This window comes from Elephas maximus, chromosome 13, assembly GCF_024166365.1.
Source record: "Elephas maximus indicus isolate mEleMax1 chromosome 13, mEleMax1 primary haplotype, whole genome shotgun sequence".
In the NCBI taxonomy this organism is placed as follows: Eukaryota; Metazoa; Chordata; class Mammalia; order Proboscidea; family Elephantidae; genus Elephas; species Elephas maximus.
In genome coordinates, this window is record NC_064831.1 from 76,300,254 (window position 1) to 76,319,906 (window position 19,653).

A 19,653-nucleotide genomic window follows, 5' to 3' on the forward strand; every position below is an offset into this window, starting at 1 on the left:
GCTTCTGCAGCCTCAGGACAGTGGCAACTGTGGCTTTCCTTCCTTAGCAAGTGAAAGGCTTTTCCCATGCAATGGTCTCGCGTGTCCTGGGGCAGCTTGGCTCTGTATTCCAATCCTGTGACCTTCGAAAGACCCACAGTTCCTCTTGGTTTCCATTTTCAGAAAAGCTGAAAAGAGGCTGTCCCATCACACTTGACAGGGCAATCTAAAGAGAAGAAAAATCACACGTGAGAAGGAGCTTTGCACTCTGGGGAGGGAGGTGTCCTATAAATCTCATTCAGGTATTATTAGGGCTGAAACTAGGTATTTCTGCTCCCTGGGGTGGCTATAAGTCGGAACTGACTCAATGGCAGTGGGTTTGGTTTTTGGGTTTAGGGGAGGGAGGAGGGTTGGCTAGGGGGAGACGTTCACCTGAAGTTTTCTCAGAACCTCCCCAGCATGGCTGTCCTGAAACGGCAAAGTCAAGAAGTTGGGAAGGACAATGGTTTATGTCTGGCCTTTGGAACCTCTGGGTCTGGTTGACACTAAAGAGAGTATCACCTGTATTACTTCTATGCCTCACTGTAACTCTACGAGAAAGGGACAGTTATCCTCAATTTAGAAATAAGAAAACCGAGGCTCAGAGAGGTTAAGGAACTGGCCCAAGGTCATACTGGTCCTACAAGGATCTGAGCCCACGTCCCTCTGATTCCATGGCCCATACTTGTGTCAGCTACTACACTGGTGGCAGAGCTGCCTGACTGAGGGTGCAGGGGAAAGGGGACAGGCACCCCTTGGGGCTACTTCTCAAGGCTTGGAGCATTTGAGTCTTAAGGCCCTGGCCCAGGGAGGTAGGACAGGCAAGCTCCAAGGAGAACGCCGTAAACTCACCCTGAAGGCTGCCTTGCAGCAAACAGAGCCACTGAGAGCAAACAGTATTGAGGGCAAAAGTACTGAGAGCAAATGAAAACAGAAGTGAAGGCACTCAGATTAGGGGCTGGGAGCAAACCCAGATAAGACTTATGCTCCCTGGCCCAAGTCACTTCCCAGCCCCGTGTCACTTGCCAGCAGTGAACTGGGTTTTCATTTTTGTGGCCTACCTCCCTGCATCCCAGGGCAGCTTGAAGGGGACAAAGCCAGTTGGCTTTCCTGTGAGCCAGCATGGGAGTGGGGGTCACTGGCAGGTAACAGAGGAGAAAAAGCAAGAACTTTCAGATTACAAATTGTCAGAGCTAAAAGGGGCTTCAGACACCATCTTATCCAATGCTCATTTTCCAGGTCCAGAGAGGGAGCTGGTTTGCCCGAGACCACTCAACAGCTGGGCGGGGCTGGGGTGCAAGTCTTTCCCTCTCAGCTAGGTGGGGCTGTTCCTTCCTGTGCCCTTCGTACTTTGCCAGGCCACCTGGGGCCTTCTGGGATTTCACCCAGCATGGGAAAGAGAAAGGCCAGGGTAAAGAAGGGGTGGGGCAGGTGCTACCATGGGGCTAGAAGCCTTCGTCATCGACAGATCAAGAGGCTCCAGGCCCCCCTCCCCACTCCCCGGCCACACAGTAGGAGCCATACACCTCCTCTGGCTGCAGGAGAAACAGGCAGGAGGAGGTGGATCAGAGAGGGAACAAGCCCCTAATCCTGACCCACAATGCTTTTTGAGACGGAGGACCAGGACAGAGAGACAGCTCCAGGAGATGTGAGGAGGGTGGGAACCCCCAGGAGCAGCTTGTCACCACAGAGCCTGGTGGCTGAGCTGCAGCCAGGGCCAGGCCTGGAGCTGGGGATGAATCTCAGACCACTGCCCTTTGCTGTCAGGTCCTCTGCGTCAGGCAGGGGTGCCCTGTGCCAGGCAGATCTGACCTGCTCAGATTGCAAAGGAGATCCCAGAATCCCCGATCCTATGACTGACCTCGCCTCATCACGCACTGCCCTCGAGTGAAGTCTGTGCTTGCTGATGAACAGTCACGTGATAGAGCAGAAGGACACGAGGACAAATGAACGGATTTCAACCCAGCTGTGCCCCCCTCCTTGGAATGATGGTTTGGGCCAGCTGCCATTCTGACTGGTTGGGACCAGGCTGTCCCAGAGAAGTTGAACCCCTTCATATCTGCCCCATACCTAAGGGGAAGGGAGAAGAAACATGAACCCTTATTCAGTGGCGCCCACCTGCCCCACACTCCTTATAGCACTCTATGTTGTTGCTGTTCTTCGCTGCCCCAGAGTCGGCCCCCAATTCATGGCAACTCCATGCACAGCACAACTAATCGCTGCTCAGTCCTGCTCAATCCTGCATAGGACGCAGGATTCTGGGAAGGGTTTCGGAGCCGGCTTTTGTGATCTATAGGGTTTCCGCTGGCTGAGTTTCAGAAGTAGATCGCCAGGCCTTTCTTCCTGGTCTTAGTCTGGAAGCTCTGCTGAAACCTATTCAGTATCATAACAACACGCAAGCCTCCACTGACAGACAGGTGGTGGCTGCACATGAGATATACTAGCCAGAACTCGAACCAAGGTCTCCGGCATGGAAGCTGAGACTTCTACCACTGAAACATCACTGCCTCTCTACAGCACTCCATAAGCAGGGATTATTACTCTCACTTCACAGATGAGGGTTAAGAGGCCCCAAGACATTCAGGGCCCTACTGCGTAGTGATGCCAGAAGCACAGCCCTGATCTGGTCTCTGCCCACAGTTCCTCCTCCTCCTCCTCTGCCCCACCCCCACCAGCCAAGGCCCCAAATCTGGGCACTGCCATCCCAGTGTCCCAGAAGCCTCAGGACCACCTGGGCTTGCCCTCAGCATCCCCACCTCAAGTTCCTAACTCCCCAGGTTTTCTCAGGGCCCTGCCCAGCATGCTTGCTTAGTTCTAGAATAATCTGTGCCCCCTGACCAGCCCAGCCCTGAGAGCATTTTCTCACTAGCCAGAGGAATGCCTGCAACTCATAGGACAGTTTCTTCTGACACTTGGAGCCAGGAGATCTGGGAAGTGGCGGGGGGCAGGGGGAGGAACACCAAACAATAAAATCTTAGCCGTGCAGAAAGAGCTGGAAGGCCTTTGTCTCGGGAAATTTCCCCCTGTGGAACTAGGAGTAAGGTGGCGCCCCATTTCGTGCCAGGTCTGTGGCCCACACTGTACCAGGCTCCCCCATGCCAAGCCCAGCCCAGCCAGGCCGCCTTGGGAAGGGGAGCCACACTTGGAATGTGATTCCTAGGCTTTGTGTGACGCTCCCCTTAGAGTACAACTCCCAAGACCCCCCTGTCACCTCCTAAAGCCCCTGCCAGCCCGCCCCCTAGCACCATGTTGATCACCAGATTAAGGAGCTCAGAGCTACAGCTGAGGCGGCTAAAACCCTGGAGGGAGGAGTGGGGAGGAGCAGGGAGGGCAGTGGGCAGCTCTTCCCCACCCCTGCCATGGGCGCCCTCTCTCTCTGTCCCTGCTGCAAAGCTCTAAAGCTCTAACCTCTACATTCTTCTCTTCACTGACTTCAAGATTCACCTGCAGACACCCAGCCTGGGTGAGGAACAGCCAGGGAAACACAGGAGGGGGTAGAAGAGAGGCTCCCAAAAACAGGGAGACAGGTGGGCAGAGGGGACAGGCAGCTCAGATGCAAGGAGTGAGTATGCTGGGGCAGGACTGGCTGGCGGGGCCATGTGAGGCAAGGAAGGTGGGTGCTGGAGGGAAGGCCCAGGGCTTCCCCAGCTTGGACTGAGCAGGCCAGGTTAACCCCAGAGGCTCTGTGTGGGTTCTCTGGCCAGCTGCCAGACCCTGAGCAAAGTGCATTCCACAGCACTTGAGGGGAGGGTGAGAGGAAGCCCTGGAGATGGGGGAGGTTGCTAAAAGGGACAGAGAAGAAATCAGGGCATTAAAAGCTTTTCTCTAGGCAAGACCCCAGCATTCCTGAACCAAAGGCTTCCCAAATCAGTTCAAGTACAGGCACTGGAAATAGAGCTCCCTTCTTTCTGTCTAGGGGAGGTCACCAGGACTGTGAGAAATCAGGTGGGCTCAGTCCACCTGTGATAAAGACCAATGGGAAGGAGCTGGAGGATTCTGCACAAGACTGTGAAGGGTTCCAGGCTGGGATTTTCAATTAACCTGGAAGCTATGAGGAGAGGACTAGGCCAGCAGTGCTGAATAGGGCAAAGGCCAGGAAGGGCCTCGGAGCCAGACCCCCTGGTTGCTGAATCCCAAGGCCCCTGCACCCAAACAACCCACAACCCCTGCCCAGCTCCTGAGGTGACTGGAGGGGCTACGGAGAGGGGGAAACTCTTAAGGCAACACACCGGAAGCGATATAGAGGCTCAGCTTGGCAGGCGTCCAGCCCCTTCTCAGCCCTGTACCCAGTCCCAGGGCCTGCAGGGGGTGACAGGACACACCCAGGGCCCCCGGCCAGCAGCTCTTCCTCCTCCAGCTTCTCCTTTGCTGCCCCTGCCAAGCTCCCTTCTAGCTGGGCCACCACTGCAGGGTGGGGGCGGGGGTGAGGGGAGGAGGGCCGCGCTGCAGGAGGCGGGGGTCTGCGAGGACCTAGGAAGAGAGGCTCTGTTTGCTCCTGATCCTGCAACCACCCAAGTTTTCAAGTCCTACAACTCCCCTTTCCTCTCCCAAACAGAACTCACTGTCCCCTTCCTGTCATTATGCTAAGTCAGCGAGCGCTAAATCAACACACACTTTGAAACAGCCACCACCGCCATCACCAGAAGTCAGAACCACACTTTCTAAGCTAGAAGGGAACGGTTTTGCTAATGAGAACACTGAGGTTCAGGGCGGGGCTTGGTCTGCCAGAGGTCACCCAGTAGGCCAGCAGCCAGGGCTTGACTGAGCTGCCTACCAGACTCCCTCCCTGCTCAGGGCCAGGCCTCTGCAAGGCTCTGAGAGGGGGCTTCTCCATCACATCCTCAACAAGATCCTGGCCCAAGCGTGGGTGGCGGGGGTCTGGGGCCAGGGGAGGCCGTAATGCGATAAGCAGACTGGCCATCTGGCTCGGGGACGGACAAGAGCCCAGACTGGTCGCTTCTGCTGCCCCGTCCCAAGGGGCCCTGTGTCGCGAGAGACAGAATGCCAGATGGACAGGCACTGGCCTGGGTCTGGGTGGAAGCCAGTGAGTTCCCTGTAGTCAGGGCTAACCAACTTCTAGACGTGGAGGGGTTGGAGTAGAGGGGGTCAAGGGAGCAAAGCCAGACACCCCAATGGGCAGACAGAGAAGCATGATGGGGGAGCTGACAGCCCCCACAGGCTTGGTGCCCAGCTCCCCAGGTAGGCCCAGCCCCTCCCAGCTCCATAGCCCCCAGTCCCACAGACGGGGCCCCCTCCAGGGGAAAGGCAAACAGGTCTCTGCTGGCACCTTCTCAGACATGCATGCAAAACTAATTAACATGGGGCGACGTGCGAGCAGCCGGCCAGCTCCACACCCTCGAGTCCACGCAAACAAGGCAAGCCCTTGTCCAGGGGACATGCACAAAGCTTTGTTGCTAATTTAGGCATCTGTCTCTGTCTGGTCTGGTCCTCCTGCCTGCGCTGGGGTTTTTCCCAGCCCCTCGGACAATGCTGGGAACAGGCCCGCCCGATCCCTTATTCAAATCACACCCTGGACAATGAATTCATTGTGCGGGCCACAGAAAAGGGGATGCTGGGGTGTGTGCGTGTGTGTGTGCGCGTGCGTGCGTGCATGTGTGTGTGTGTGTGTGTGTGTGTAACAGGGCAGGAGCATCAGAGAGTGGAGACCCACAGGGGGTGGTGGGTGTAGAAAATGGGAACCCAGGAAAGTGTTTACTAACAGAGCTTCTGCAGCTGCCTTGGGCCCCTTCCCTCTCTGGCCTGGCTGGGAGCTGGGGAGGGGGGGTATCTGGGACTTGGAGGTGGGGGTCCCCGAGTGAACGAGGGGCCTTAGGCCCAGCAGATACAAACTCTGGCTCAAACCTTCACCTTGTTGCCCTCTCCCACTTTAGCGGTCGATAAGTTACCTCCGCCTGTCCAGGGCGGGCATAGTTTTTATAGGTTGATTTGGGGGTTCTTGTTGTTTGTTACTCAGACTTAGCAGGGTAATGCAGACCCCGACTGCAGGGGAGGAGACAGGGCTGGGGGGAAGAGGTGCTGGCGGCTGTGTGGGGTGGGACCTGCTGTCTCGGCCATTGTCTTCAGGCAACGTTTCATTTTCTCCTCCTTCCCAGCTAATAAATTAGAGAGGACATGGTGAGCTGTGAGGGGACAAGCTCCCCATGGGCGGTGGGCGGGCAGGCGGGTGAGTCTGTGAGCTCTCAGCAGATGGGGCTCACCCAGCCCGACGGCTGATCACACCACACCTGGTCAGACCCTTGCACGTAGCCCCACACAATGAACAGCATAAAATATATATATAGATAAATCTCCTGAGATCCCCGAGGGGGAGAGTCAGGCTTTGAAATGCCCTCCCTCCTACCAACACCTCCCCACCCCAGCTCCTTGTTGCACAGAGCACGCTGAGACAGGCGACATAAACAGACACACACAGGCTGACACTGACACGCAGACACAAAAAGAAATACACACACCCAGAGGCAGCCCCAGACATGCACACTGACAATGGTGTAATGAATGTAAGACAGCAGCGGCGGGCGCATTCAGTCCAAAGCCCACATCGTTGGCCACCCAGCCGGGGGTGGCTGAAAGGTTAGGAGGAGGCTGCGAGCCACCTCCCCACCCCTGGCTCCTAGAACGTGCTGCTGTCTGCGCAGGAGGTGAGGTAAAACACCATTTCAGGAACCCAAGCGGAAGCAAATGCCTCCTGAAACAGAAAAGTTTGAAATTGGTCTCGGCCCTTAGTCAGGGTTGGCTGAACTGCCTGGAGTTGTTTTTTTTTTTTTTTTTTTAATATTGAAAGAAAAGGTGCTCAAAAATCATCTTAATTGTCCTGCATTTCAAAGAGACACATCCAGAACCAAAGTGGAGCCTTGCTGGGGCAGCTTTCCCTTGCAGTAGAGTCCACAGGTTAGGGTAATTTCTTCCTGTTGTTGAAATAATTTTGAGAAGGGTATCATAGGATGAAGAGGAACACAGATGGTTCAAGTCCCACAGACCCCTTAGAGTGTGCTCATGGGGATAAAGGTGGCTCCCTCTCAATCCTCCCAGACTGGGCTGAACCATGTGAAATTACCAATGCTTGACTGTTTCCGAGCTACAAACAGGAAATTTCGTACGGTTCAATCTGATAGGCAGCTGGTTCCAAGAATCACCTGGGCTATTTTTTTTAGTTCCTCCCCAAACTGAGTTATTCTTCTTAAAGAAGAAAAACAAAACAAAACAGCAATAAAGAACCCACTCTACCTCTCCGGCTGCACACATACATGACGCAGAGAGGCTGAAACAGCTGCTGGAAAGAACTGGGCATGTACACACGCAGCACAAAGCCTGGATCAGGCCTGGACCACCTTCCAGCTCCTGCTACCAGTGTCTCCCACTTCTCCTTTTTCCCTGTCTCTGGCTCTGGAGCGGTGTCCTGAAATGGAGAGAAGGAAAGAGCATAAGAGGGGTGACAAAATGGGAAAGGGACAACTGTAAAGCTGGCTTCTCCCCTGCACGAAGCGTCTCCTGGGCTAGCCTCGGAACTGGAGCATGTGCCGTCAATGAGCTACCACATCTAAACACAAGGCAAGTCTCCATGCACATGACATTCATTAAATAAACCTAGGAGATCCAAGCAAGAGAGCCAGAAGGGAGACAATGCCCCCCAGCATAGGGAAAGCCCACTGCCTATCAGGTTCTGATTGTTCACTTGTCCCACTGCTCACCGAGGACATGCAGGGTCAGTCACAGAACCCAGAGTGCACGGCACCCTCCTGGGAAATCAGCCTCATCAACCTCTCTGGGTTTCAGAAGCAGAGTCCAGTGCTGTTCTGTATGTCACTACCAGCCTCTTGCTTGCCCATAGAGAAAAGCCTGTTCTATGAGCTCATCAAGCCCACCTGCAGTGGCTGGCTGGACCATACAGAAGCTGAGGTATGGAAGCTGACCCAAGAGTCTCTGTGGCCAAGGACCCAGGGATCCATTCAAAGATCTGGTACCATGTTCCACATAGTCAGAAGTGCTACAGCCCGTCCTTGCAGTGTGATGGACTGCTTTTATATGGCCTTTCTAGCCATGATCTTGTAACTCCCACCAAATGATTGGGTGGGGCTATGCAAATAAGGAGCTTGTGGTCCATCAAGGCAATTGGACAGCTTGATAATAATGCAAAGAAGAGCACGGCACCCTTGTGAGAGTAACCAAAAAAAAAAACAAAAACAAACCTGTTTCCATTGAGTCAATTCTGACTCATAGTGACCCTACAGGACAGAGCAGAACTGCCCCGTAGGGTTTCCAAAGAGTGGCTGATAGATTTGAACTGCTGGCCTTTTGGTTACCAGCCAAATGCTTAACCACTGGAAGGTGTATGGAACCCTAAAGAGGGGACTGGTCAGTTTTGCCATCTCCCTAGGCTTAAAATGAGCCAGCCCAGAGGCAAAAAGGGGGACCTCACTACCACCAAGAAGAAGAGATGGGAACAAAGTGCATCCTTTGGACCCAGGGCCTCCATGCTGAGAACCTTCTAGACCCAGGAGACATAGAGACAGAACCCTAACACCAGATATGGCACAAGACAGCAAGAAGCAGCAGCAGAACCAGGACACCAGCACAACATGGCATGGTGGGCTTCCCTGCCCACAGAACAAGGCCACTATAGTGGGTGTGCCGACCCGCAGAGCAAAAGAGCTGAGCACCTTTGGGCCAAGGCTTACTGGTGAAATGGGGTGCCCCCAAGCACTTACTGGCAGAGTTAAAGAGCTTTGTGACACTTGGCCAGGCAGGACAGAAGCCAGGTGGCTGAAGAGGCCCAAGGGGCCAAGGGGTCTGATCCTGAATTTTAACCTGTTACTTCCCTAACAAACCCCAAAGTGTGAGTATGGTCTGTGAGTTCTGTGTGGCCATTGCAATGAATTATCAAACCCAACAGAGAAGCAGAGAGTGCCATGCGAGGGATAGATGGTGTCTGGATTAGTAAAATATCGGAGAGAGGAGGTATATCTGACCTCCACCTCATAGAAGTCAGCCTTGGGTTGCTGATCTTGATTCTCCTTCTCCCTTATGAAGTTAGAGGAGGTCAGACGCCCCACCATACCATACTTACACACCTACATCCTTGACAAGTACTTTAACCACAAATGCCATGTAACGTCTAAAGAACTGTGTCTATTAAAAAAAAAAAAGAAGAAACACATCAACCTCCATTAAAAAACCCACCAAAGTAGTAATAATAACAAGGAGATGAAATCTATACTCCTGGGAGGTAAGTGGGGGCATGTCAGAGCTTGTAGTCTGGCTGCAGGGCTGGTGGACTCACTGGCCGGTTGGGCCCCAATCTAGGGGCCATACTGACCACTCTCCAAAACTCCAGCCAGCTATGTGGAGAGAAGGTAGCTGGGCACCCACCATTGCTAGCTTATGTGCAGGCCAACTTGCCAAGAACTATACTCAAGGTCCAGCTTGAGTAGAACCAGCTAGAATTCTAGCCTTGGTGCCCCAAACAGTGTCTGATTTGTTCCAAGGAGGAGAAACCTCTGTACCTGAATTCAACCAGACGTAATTCATTATCTGATTGCCTTTAAGATATTCCCTACGAATCTCCTTCACAAATCTCAATCGGTAACTGCTAGTCTGATTCCTAAGATCACAGTTGTTTTTAAATGGAGAAAAGGAAATGGAGATTTCACAGTTCTATAGTTGGAAACCCTGGTGGCGTAGTGATTAAGTGCTACAGCTGCTAACCAAAGGGTCGGCAGTTCGAATCTGTCAGGCGCTCCTTGGAAACTCTATGGAGCAGTTCTACTCTGTCCTATAGGGTCGCTATGAGTCAGAATCGACTCGACAGCACTGGGTATATAGAACAAATGGAATCTGGAGAATTCTAGTTCTTGCCCAGGCTCAATGATAGCTTAAGGGCACAGTAGACCAAGCAGAAACTGCCCTCTAACCTTGTTCTCCCAGGCTCTTGGGGTACGGAGAGGGGCAGGGAGACCCGGAAGCCCGGAAGCCCATACACTGATAATGGTCATGCCCCCAAACCAAAAAAAACAAACCCATTGCCGTGGAGTCAATTCCAACTCATAACGCCCCCACAGGACACAGCAGAACTGCCTCCACAGGGTTTCCACAGAGCGGCTGGTGGATTTGAACTGCCGACCTTTTGGTTAGTAGCCATAGCTCTAACCACTGTACCCCAGCACCCTCTAATCCAGCACCCCACTCTCAGCCTGGCCTTCCCATTCTAGATGTATAGATGAAATTTCAACAACCAGATTACATAAGCATAATGTGCTGGGCAAGGGACTGTGGTTTTCTTCTCTTTCCCTAAGGCCTTGCCCAGAGCCTGACACAGTGGGCCATCAATAAATGTTGAATGAATAAATGAATGCGGTAGAAAAAATACACTCCAGCATGGGAACACTTCCAATTTCTGAACTCCACAGTTTCCTCACTAGCTGAAAGATGCTTGGCAACACAGCCCTGGGGCTGCTAAAGTCCAGGCCAAGTGCCAAAGAGGTTCGGGGGCCCAGGGCAGCTGTACCAGCTCAGTATGGGCTGGCTGGGGCAGATGGGGCCTGGCAGCCCCCGACACCCACCCATCTTGCATGTGGTAGGCAGGCCAGTTCCCTTAGCCTGCTCCCACCTCTGCCATTCTCAGCCTCCATCACCTGACCTGACCTTCTGCACCAAATCTCTGGCCCAGTCCAGGGGAATTCCTCCCTGCCCTTCCATCCCCACCATGGGGCCTCTGCTCAGGGAGTTCTTCTTCCTCCCAGGCAGGGAGGCCCTGTCCTCCCCTCTCCCCAGCCTAGACGTGTTTGGGCACAGTAAAACTTCTCTGATGACTCCACCCCAAACCCATTCCTCCCCGCTAACTCCATAGTCAATTTGCTCCTTGAATATGTACCTCCTTGGCATAAGGGTTAAGTGCTACAGCTGCTAACCAAAAGGTCAGCAGTTTGAATCTGCCAGGCGCTCCCTGGAAACTCTATGGGGCAGTTCTACTCTGTCCTATAAGGTCGCTTTGAGTCAGAATGAACTCGACGGCAATGGGTTTGGTTTTTTGGTTTTAGGCTAGCCAACGCTGGTTTCTCTGCTCCTTGGGGTCAGGGAGCAGTGTGTGGACAGGCAGTAAACACCATGACTTACTGTGGAGGGACTGATGGACAGAGAGATGAGCCCAATCCCTTGTTCTCTGCCTTCCCTGGGCCTTCACGCATTACAGACCTGCGCGTGTGCGCGGCACGCCAGGAGGATGGTCACCACAGCAGAGCCTTTCTGGCTCACTCGTGCTCAGTCTCTGTCCCCCAACAGTTCACGAGCTGCAGGTCCTCTGGTGGGGAAGGAAATGGATATTTCTTGAGTGCCACAAGGTACATATTGTTGTTGTTAGGTGCTGTCGGTTTCAACTCATAGCAACCAAATGGCAAAGAGTAGAACTGCCCCATAGGGTTTTCTAGGCTGTAATCTTCATGGGAGCAGATCGCCAGGTGTTTCTCCCAAGGAGCCACTGGTTGGGTTCAAACCACCGATCTTTCAGTTAACAGCCAACACTATCCCTGATGAGCAAAGCAGCTCAGAGGCAGATGTGAGGTCATATCCTTGTGGGCTCTGAACAGGCTCTTGAAGGCTAAAGGGCAGCTGCGCCTGTAAACTTGAGAGCTCCCACTCTTTACTCCGTCTTCCCTGGCACTCCCCAAGGAAGTGGCTGCTCTCAGAGGCATTCACTGCCTCTCCTGTCCTAGAGACAGACGTGCTGCGCCACCCAATGGGACAGACAAGAAGAAGGTCTAACGTCCTCTGCTTCAGGGCAAGGCAAGGCAGGAGAGACACCATGGGCCACCCTTCCCCTCCTCCAGAGGACTGTAGGCACTGCCTCAGGGGGCATAATACCACAGAAAGCAAAACCCCAACTGCACCCTGGGCAGCCCCAATCCCTTGGCGCCACGGGAAGGCTAGTAAGCTTAGGCCAAGCCCCTGATTTTACAGACTGAGGCACATCAAGGCTATGATCACATTGGCAATGAGGAGACAAGCCGGAACAGGGGAATGCCTCACCTCCTCAGCCCTCCCGGCATATTGCCAAGGTACACAGGGCCCAGCACAGAGGCTTCCTGTCAGGGATTCTCCAGGTTCTTGGCCAGCCGAAAGCAAAAGATGCTGCAGAAGCATCCTCTAGCAACAAGCTCATGCTGTTCTCCAGAGCCCAGGCTGACATCTTGGGAGGTGAGGACCCACTGGGGACTCAGACTCCCACCTTCTTAAGGGGCAGGGCTGTAGCTTCTGAGACATACTCCATGCAACCACCAAAAGGGCATATGGCTTGGAAAGGAAGGCCAGACCCTAGATTATATCTGCCACTTTTTTTGTACCCCAAGAGATGGGCCTCAAAGGAGAGAGAGTACTCAAAGTGTTAGCACAGAGCCCAGGAACAAACGGTTCTTGTCAACCATCACCATGACTCATCATGACTTCCTGGCCGCCCATTCCTCACCTCCAAAAGTCTTGTGAGGAACCATTTACAGACTCAACACTTACTGGAGCTGGAAGGCCTTTGATTTAGCCCAGCCCCTACATTTCCGGGGTAGGAAGTGGAGTTTCTGAGAGGGAAAGGGAGCTGGAGGCAAGGCAGGACCTGCAGCCAGGAGATGAGAAGGGCTGAGCAAGGCCCCTCTGACAGCAGGATACACCCAGCACCATCCAGAAAATCTCTCCAAAGACCCAAGTCTTGGCAGGGAGCCAGGGCAGGAGGCCTCTCCAAGATGCTGCTGGCTCTTAGCCAGCATGCATCCCAGAAGCTCCAGCTCACCAAGAACAGGGAAGGCTGAGGGGGGAGGGGCAGCCAGGAGAGGGGATCCACCCAGGAGCTCTCAGGCCAAAGGAAACCTGATGAAGTGGAGTTGGCACAGACCTGGGAGGCATGGCTGGCATCCCAAGGCCTGTGGGTTCGGTACATCTGGGAGAGTATGAAACCACTGGCAGGACTTGGGTGGCGGGGTGTCCACCCCTAAGAGAACCCTCCTGTCATCTACAGCTGTGCCCATAAAACTCCACTGGGGCATCATTAAACCTTCATCCAAAGATTCTTCTGGGTATTACTGACACGCTGTCCTCCCCCCAACCCTAAATGCAGAAAAATATGATGCCTACAGATTCAGGCCATGACTCTGGCCTCCAAGAATGGAGGTATAATTCCCACTGAGGGGGCTGGACTAGGCACCCCTCAAAGCCCCAAAAGTCAAGGCTCTTCGCCTCCCACCCCTTCAGTGTATCTTTTCTACAGCCCTCTGCACAGAGCTCTCTGTGGCCAGAGGCCTCCGGGGATGGACTGGGATTAGTTACTGAGCACCAGGGCCAGAAGAGGTCTTGATTCTCTAGTCTAGACCAGCACTGCCCAAGAGAAATAGAACGTGGGCTCCATTTATAATTTTCAATTTTCTAGTAGCCACGCTAAGAAGCAGCAGCAGTGAAAACTCATTTTAATAATACATGTTATTTAACCCAATATTATCATTTCAACATGTTGCATAACCACAGTTCAGGAGATCCACAGCACATGTGTCTAGTGGTTGCCATATGGGATAGCACAGCTCCAGGCTCTGGCAACCTCGCCTGATTTTCAGAGGAGGATGTGGTCTAAGCATCTAAGGAGAAGGCACCAGGGTCAAAAGGGAAGCCCCAAACTCCATCCCTACAGCTGGCCCATCAGCCTTTCCTTTCAGCCTCCAAACAAATACTCATGGCATATGAAATAAATTACGATAAATCAAATTCATGGAGATTACCACATAAACAATTGGAAACAGACAATTCAGAGAGGAGAAATCACTATGCAGTACTTGACATGACAAGGCCAGGGAACAAAGAACAACAGAAAGGAACAGGACGGAGGTTCTGTGAGACCCCTGCACTGGGCACAAGTCTTGTTGAGGACCTCTGTTTACGCCATCCCCAATCAGGGTCACCTGGCTCCCACAGGTGGTAAATACCCACGCTCCAGCCTGGGTCTGGTGAATTTTCTGCCACGTCTCCCTGGAGGAACAACCCACAAAAGCTCCTCTCTGCTTTAGAAGGCAAAAACAAGTCGTGCATTTACCCAGTGCTTCTAGTCTTCTTACTCCGAGTCACCATGCCAACACACAGTCATAATTACTGAGGAACACGTCAATAGTGGCAGCATTGACAAAGACACTATATCAGGGCCTGTGAGCCAAGCAAGGTCAGGCTCCTTGCAGCCCCCCAGCTTCCTGCCCACTTCCTTTATTCCACTCTGATCCATCTCTTTCCCTTCATTCTTTTTCTCCCACCCAGATGGTCTCTGATTACATTTTCTCTGCAAAGAAAGGCACCACAGCTCAGTGTATAAAACACTTTTACAGCAATTAGGAGACAGGTTCTCCTTTGAGGCCCGATTTTAACTTGTGGGAAAAGTCACTCTGACCCCCTGGCCTCAGTTATTTTTCTGAGAATGGGAAGGATATTTTGGACACTGCTTATTCAGCACGTGGACACCTGCCTTTAGTTCACCTTTCTAAACTCAGGGGCTGGTGTGTCTAGTCGACTCTGAAATCTTCTTTAGGAGCAGCACCAGAGGTACCAGAAGCTCCAGGAAACAAAAGGCGGCTCAGATCCCAGAGGCCGTTGGTTCTAATACCCTGAAAGCAGCAAGGGCTATAGTTTCCCCTTTCTAGAAAGGGTGGAAATCTCAGAAAGCCAGGAGCTGCTGAATGGTGGGCTCTACTAGATTATAAAAAGATGAGTGGGATGGATGAGAATGATCAGGCGAAGTGACAAGCATCCGAGGCCCCCAGTGAGAAACAGGACATGCGCCCATTTAAAATGAGAGATCAGAGAAAGAAGGCAGACAGCCATCACCCGAGCCCGACACAAGAGCACCCCAATTTCTGAACACCCAGTGCACCAACATCTGAACTTACAAAGGAGATAAATTGGAGGCTGATGATTAGCATCAGAAAATGATTATTCCCTTTGTAAAAGGCTTCACTGCAGGACTGCTTTAAATAGTGCATTTAAACCATGATCTGATTTGCTAAATTCGATTTACACACATCCACTGCCTAAGCTGGCGTGCGGCTGTATTTACATGTCTTCCCTGGCACTGAGGAGGGGAGAGGCCAGCCATTATTTGGGGCCTTTAATCCTTGTAGACAGTCACTAATCTGGGGAGCTGAACCCTGTTTTTCTTCCACAGCTGGGGCCTTAGCTGCAAACCAGCCCCAGCTTCTCACCCTGCTTTGTCAGTGCGGACTCTGCCCCAAGACAACATCTGGGATTTGGCCATGATTTGTTGGAGCCTTTCTGGGTATAGGGCCTCCTCACCAAGAAGCAGACCCCATCTACCCACTCATCCAAGGATGGCACCTTTCTGGTACAAATATCCAGAGAATTTGGTCTGTGGCAGGGTCAATAAATTTATTCAGCACCTACTGGTATCATGCCAGGGGTTTAAAGGCTACATTTCGGGAGCCATGGAAACTTATTATTCTGAGCCACATTCTGCAGCTTGTACTTAAGCCATGGGAACCAACCCTGGGCAGGCACAGAAAGGCTGGCTCTCCATCGCAAGAGGACAAAAGAATGGGTCTACCAGGTCTAATGGCGGCTGTGCCCACGCAATGGGAAAACCCTTCTTAGTTCACCTAAAGGGATTTGCAGGTCTCACTGACAACACAGTCCCCCAAGAGAAAAATAACCCCTTCCCATGAGGCCCAACAATGTGACAGGGCATTTAGGGGAGCTGGACCTCCACCAAAAGGGGAAACACATTATCCAGTGTGCACCAATTTCCAGAAGAGAGGTCTGGGTAGCTAATGGACTCAGGGACCCAACATTAACAAAACAAAGTCCCCGCACAGAACTTGAGCCAGTGGCTCCTCCTCCACTATCACTCTCATCTCCTGGGGGCTAGACACTTAGCCTTTAAGAGAGGTTTTCTCAGTAGTTTTTCATATATTTACAGACATCCACAGTGATGTGCCTGGCCCAGCACTAGCAACTGGGTCAAAGAAAGGAACAAGACAGTATCCAGGTTCCAGTTTATAATAGGGGATGGAGGGATCACTAGACAACAACCAAACCACCTCCCTGGTGCAGTACCACAAGCCTGGTCACAAAAGCATGGGAAATGGACTGGAGTCAGGATACCTTGCTCTACTAGCTTTGTGACCTTGGGGAAAATCACTTAACCTCCCTGGGCCTAGTTCTTCATCTGTGACATAAAGCAGTTGACCTACATAATCACCAGCTTTAAATTTTCTATAAATCTTACGCAGGAAAAACGTTCATCCCTCCAAAATTCTGACCAGCTTCCTTCCCCCCCTCCCAGTATTGTGTACTGTTTTACCTGTCACCAAGGTTACCACTTATCTATTGTCTATTTAGTGTTTTTCCATCCTCACCCCTTCTCTCCCTCGTAACCATCAAGGATTGTTCCTTTCTGTGTGTAAACCTTTTCATGAGTTTTTATAGTGGTAGTCTCATACAATATTTGTCTTTTTGTGATTGACTTATTTCACTCAGCATAATGCCCTCCAGATGCATCCACGTTGTGAGATGCTTCACGGGTTCATCATTGTTCTTTATCGTTGTGTAGTACTCCGTTGTGTGTATGCACCATAGTTTATCCATTCATCTATTGGTGGGCATTAGGCTGTTTCCATCTTTTTGCTATTATGAACAATCCAGCTTCCCTTTTTTGAACAAGGTTATAAACCATCAAGTTTTCTTCTTTGTCTTGGCTGCCAGGAAGCTCAGAACAACCACAATATTCCATCATAACATCTATTTTACGTCAGGGATTTAGGCTAGCTTATAGGGTATGTGAGTGGGGGGTGCAGAGTGAGAGAAGAGCCCTCATATATGAGTTAGGGCAGTGTGGGGATGCGGCCTTGGATTCAGAAGGGGCTTTGTTTGATATATGAGACCACAGATGCCTGTGGTTAAGAACACAGGCTTTGGGGCAGACAGTCCTGGGTCCACATCCTGACTGCCACATCCTAGCTGTCGCCAAAATCACAAAGAGGGAATCATCACTCTACCTGTCAATGTACAGCCAAAATGCAGGCATGTGTGTGAAGCACTTAGCACGAGGCCTGGCATCTAGTGGGGGACTCCTATGACACAAACTAGTATTACTGGAGTCTCTTGGTTACTCTACAAACGAACATCATAGGTCCCGCCTTAAGAGGGTGGTGGGCCAGTTGGGGCAGTTAGAACAGCAATTGCACTTATTCACAGGGGTGGAACGAGGGCAAAGAAAACAGAACTGACCCTTTCTTTGGTCAGTGAGCTCAAAGATGATGCTCCATGGAGTCAGCTCATCGGGCTTCCCCTGTATCTGACCCGGGAGAACCTACGGGGCTGGAGCTGTTCTCAATCTAAACCACACCAACCACAAAGGGCCCTGCACTCCCTGGCCAGCCACTAACCTTTCACTAGAGACCACACGCAGTGCGGGAAGGGCGGCCTCAGCCTGCTTGCGCCTTGGGCCTCGTGCTTTAAAGCGGGTGTTAGCCACGCGCCTAACGTTCCTCTGAAATAAAAGAGCGTGAAGCGCCTCGGGTTTCAGACTCCAAAGTAACTCCATTGTTTGGCTCCGGGCCGCTGGCCTAGGCGCGCCGCTCCGGACTCCTGGTCGCTCCGGCCGCGGGAAAGGCCATTTAGCCCCTGCTTTTTTTTTTTTTTTTTGATGCGGGCGCCCGACCAGGCTGGCTTGGGCCGGAAGCTCCTTTCTCATCAGCAGCCGCGACGCACCCAAGCCCCACTGCGGCGGCCAGGGGCGCACGTTGCAGACCCGGGTCGCCAGTATCCGCGACGGAGGGTCCAGGCGGGATGTGCCAAGGGGGCCGGCGGACGTTCGCTCACGAGGCCTCCCGTGGTGATTACCACTCGGAGCCTGCGTGGACGAGCGGTGGCAGAGACAACCCCGGGCCGGGCGCCCTCGACGCGCATTCCGCTCCCGTGGGCCGCGCGGCAGGGCGAGAGCTAGGAGGGGCTCGGCTGGGCCCGGCGGCGCCATGACCTACCTCGTGCCCACGCAGCCATCTTGCAGTCGCTCCTCGCTCCTCTCAAAATGGCCTCCGGGCCCCGCAGCACGGCCGCCGGAGCCGCGGCACCAGGCGAGGGGACTTGGCTGAGGCCTGCCGCGCCCTTCCCTCCTCCCTCGGCGAGTCTCGGGCGCCCGGCTCGCGCGCGCGCCCCTCGCGCACGGCGTTCTGTGCCTCGCAGCCGGCTGGGCGGCCCTGGGCTGCAGGAACTTCTGGCTCCGAAGGCTGTAGGCCCAGGTCCGGGTGTAGACGAGGTGTTAAAGCTTAAAAAGGATCCTTTCTCTGCGTACGCTTGCGCCCCACTGCGGCCCCTGAGCCTGCTGGTTACTTTATTTTCAGAAGCCCCGGTCGTGGGGGGCTCGGGCCCAGGCCCTTGGTTCCTCTGGGACCATCCTGATCCAAGGCAGGGCGGGAAGAGCCGCGTCTTCCACTAGGTGGAGGGGTAAGGCCGGGCCGGGCCTGGCAACTGAGCGCCTCGGGTCCCGCGGAACGCCGTGAAGGAGAGCCGGAGAGGCCAAGACACAGCCTCCAAGGCCCGAATCGTCAGGGCCGCCATTTACTTTGCGCCTACTGTATGCCACACGCCCTGCTCTGCGTCAGTTCTGCACCAGCTCTACCAAAGCACAATAGCCAGTTGGTGTATTGTTAAGCTCGTTTCACATATTGAGGGTTGATATGATATTGTCTCGGACCTAGGGAAGGGAGGAGGTAGCCTTTTTTGGTGACCCAGGTGAAAACACAGCCGCTCTACCGAAATGATGCTGGAATCTCCCAACCTTCGGGCTGCAGGCCCGCTCTTTGAGATCCCTTAGGACAGAGTTGGGGTGCAGCCAGCCAGCTCCACCTCCCGCACCTGGACTCTGGCCACTCACCTTTCCTCCGGCGTGCCCTCCTACGAGCCAGTGCCCACAGCGAGTTAGTGTCCCACGAAGAGGACGCCGAGTGCAGGCGGGAACCGCTCCGAGGAGGGAGGCTCCTGCAGGGGAGTAAAACAGAGCGGAGACCTCAGGTGCCCCCCAAGCCCGCCCGGGAGCGCGCGCCTCGGTCCACTCCTTGATGGCCCTGTACTCCTGCGGTGGTGACCTGAGTAGCGGGATTGGGGGGGGCTGGGGCGACACGCGTCCTCGGGTCGTGCGTGATCACAGCGGGGAGCTGTCGCTGGGCCCTCTCAGCCCCTCAGCCCCGGCCGCCCAGGACGGAGGAGGGAAACCGGGCGCAATACTGGCTGATGGGGCCGTGTCTCCGACCCTCGGCCGGGAGCTCCTTAGAAGCCAGTGGGTCAGGTGTCCAGTCACCCACAAGGTTGCCGCTAGGGGCTCCGCCCAACACCCTGGAGTTCTGGCTCGCCCGCCCAGGGACCCTCCTCCGTCTTGGAGCTGGATTTCCGGAAACATAGAACCGCGGAAGTGGGGCACCTGGACGCGACTGGGACCCAACGGAACTCCGAGAGTCTGCCCGCGACCGCCCCGGGGACGATCTTGGCTCCGCCTGATAGCGCCGCTCCTGAGTCCTGTGACTCGGAACCTGCCCGAGGCGGGACCCCAAAACATTTTCCGGAAGCGCCAACCCTTAGAAATCCTGTACCCGG

At 53.7% G+C, this 19,653-nt stretch overlaps 1 protein-coding gene across 1 annotated transcript in view; it reads right to left on the reverse strand.

Annotated features, from left to right (window-relative positions):
- Positions 1–2,013: 2,013 nt before the first annotated feature.
- LOC126087849 (uncharacterized) overlaps positions 2,014–19,653 on the reverse strand; it is a 33,508-nt gene continuing 15,868 nt past the window's right edge. Inside the window, exons 5-7 of the mRNA XM_049905701.1 lie at positions 18,938–19,041; positions 7,264–7,435; positions 2,014–2,088 (exon numbers count right to left, since the gene is read on the reverse strand). Of these exons, the coding sequence (XP_049761658.1) occupies positions 2,072–2,088; positions 7,264–7,435; positions 18,938–19,041 (293 nt within the window). The 3' untranslated portion in view covers positions 2,014–2,071. The remainder of the gene's footprint in view (positions 2,089–7,263; positions 7,436–18,937; positions 19,042–19,653) is intronic.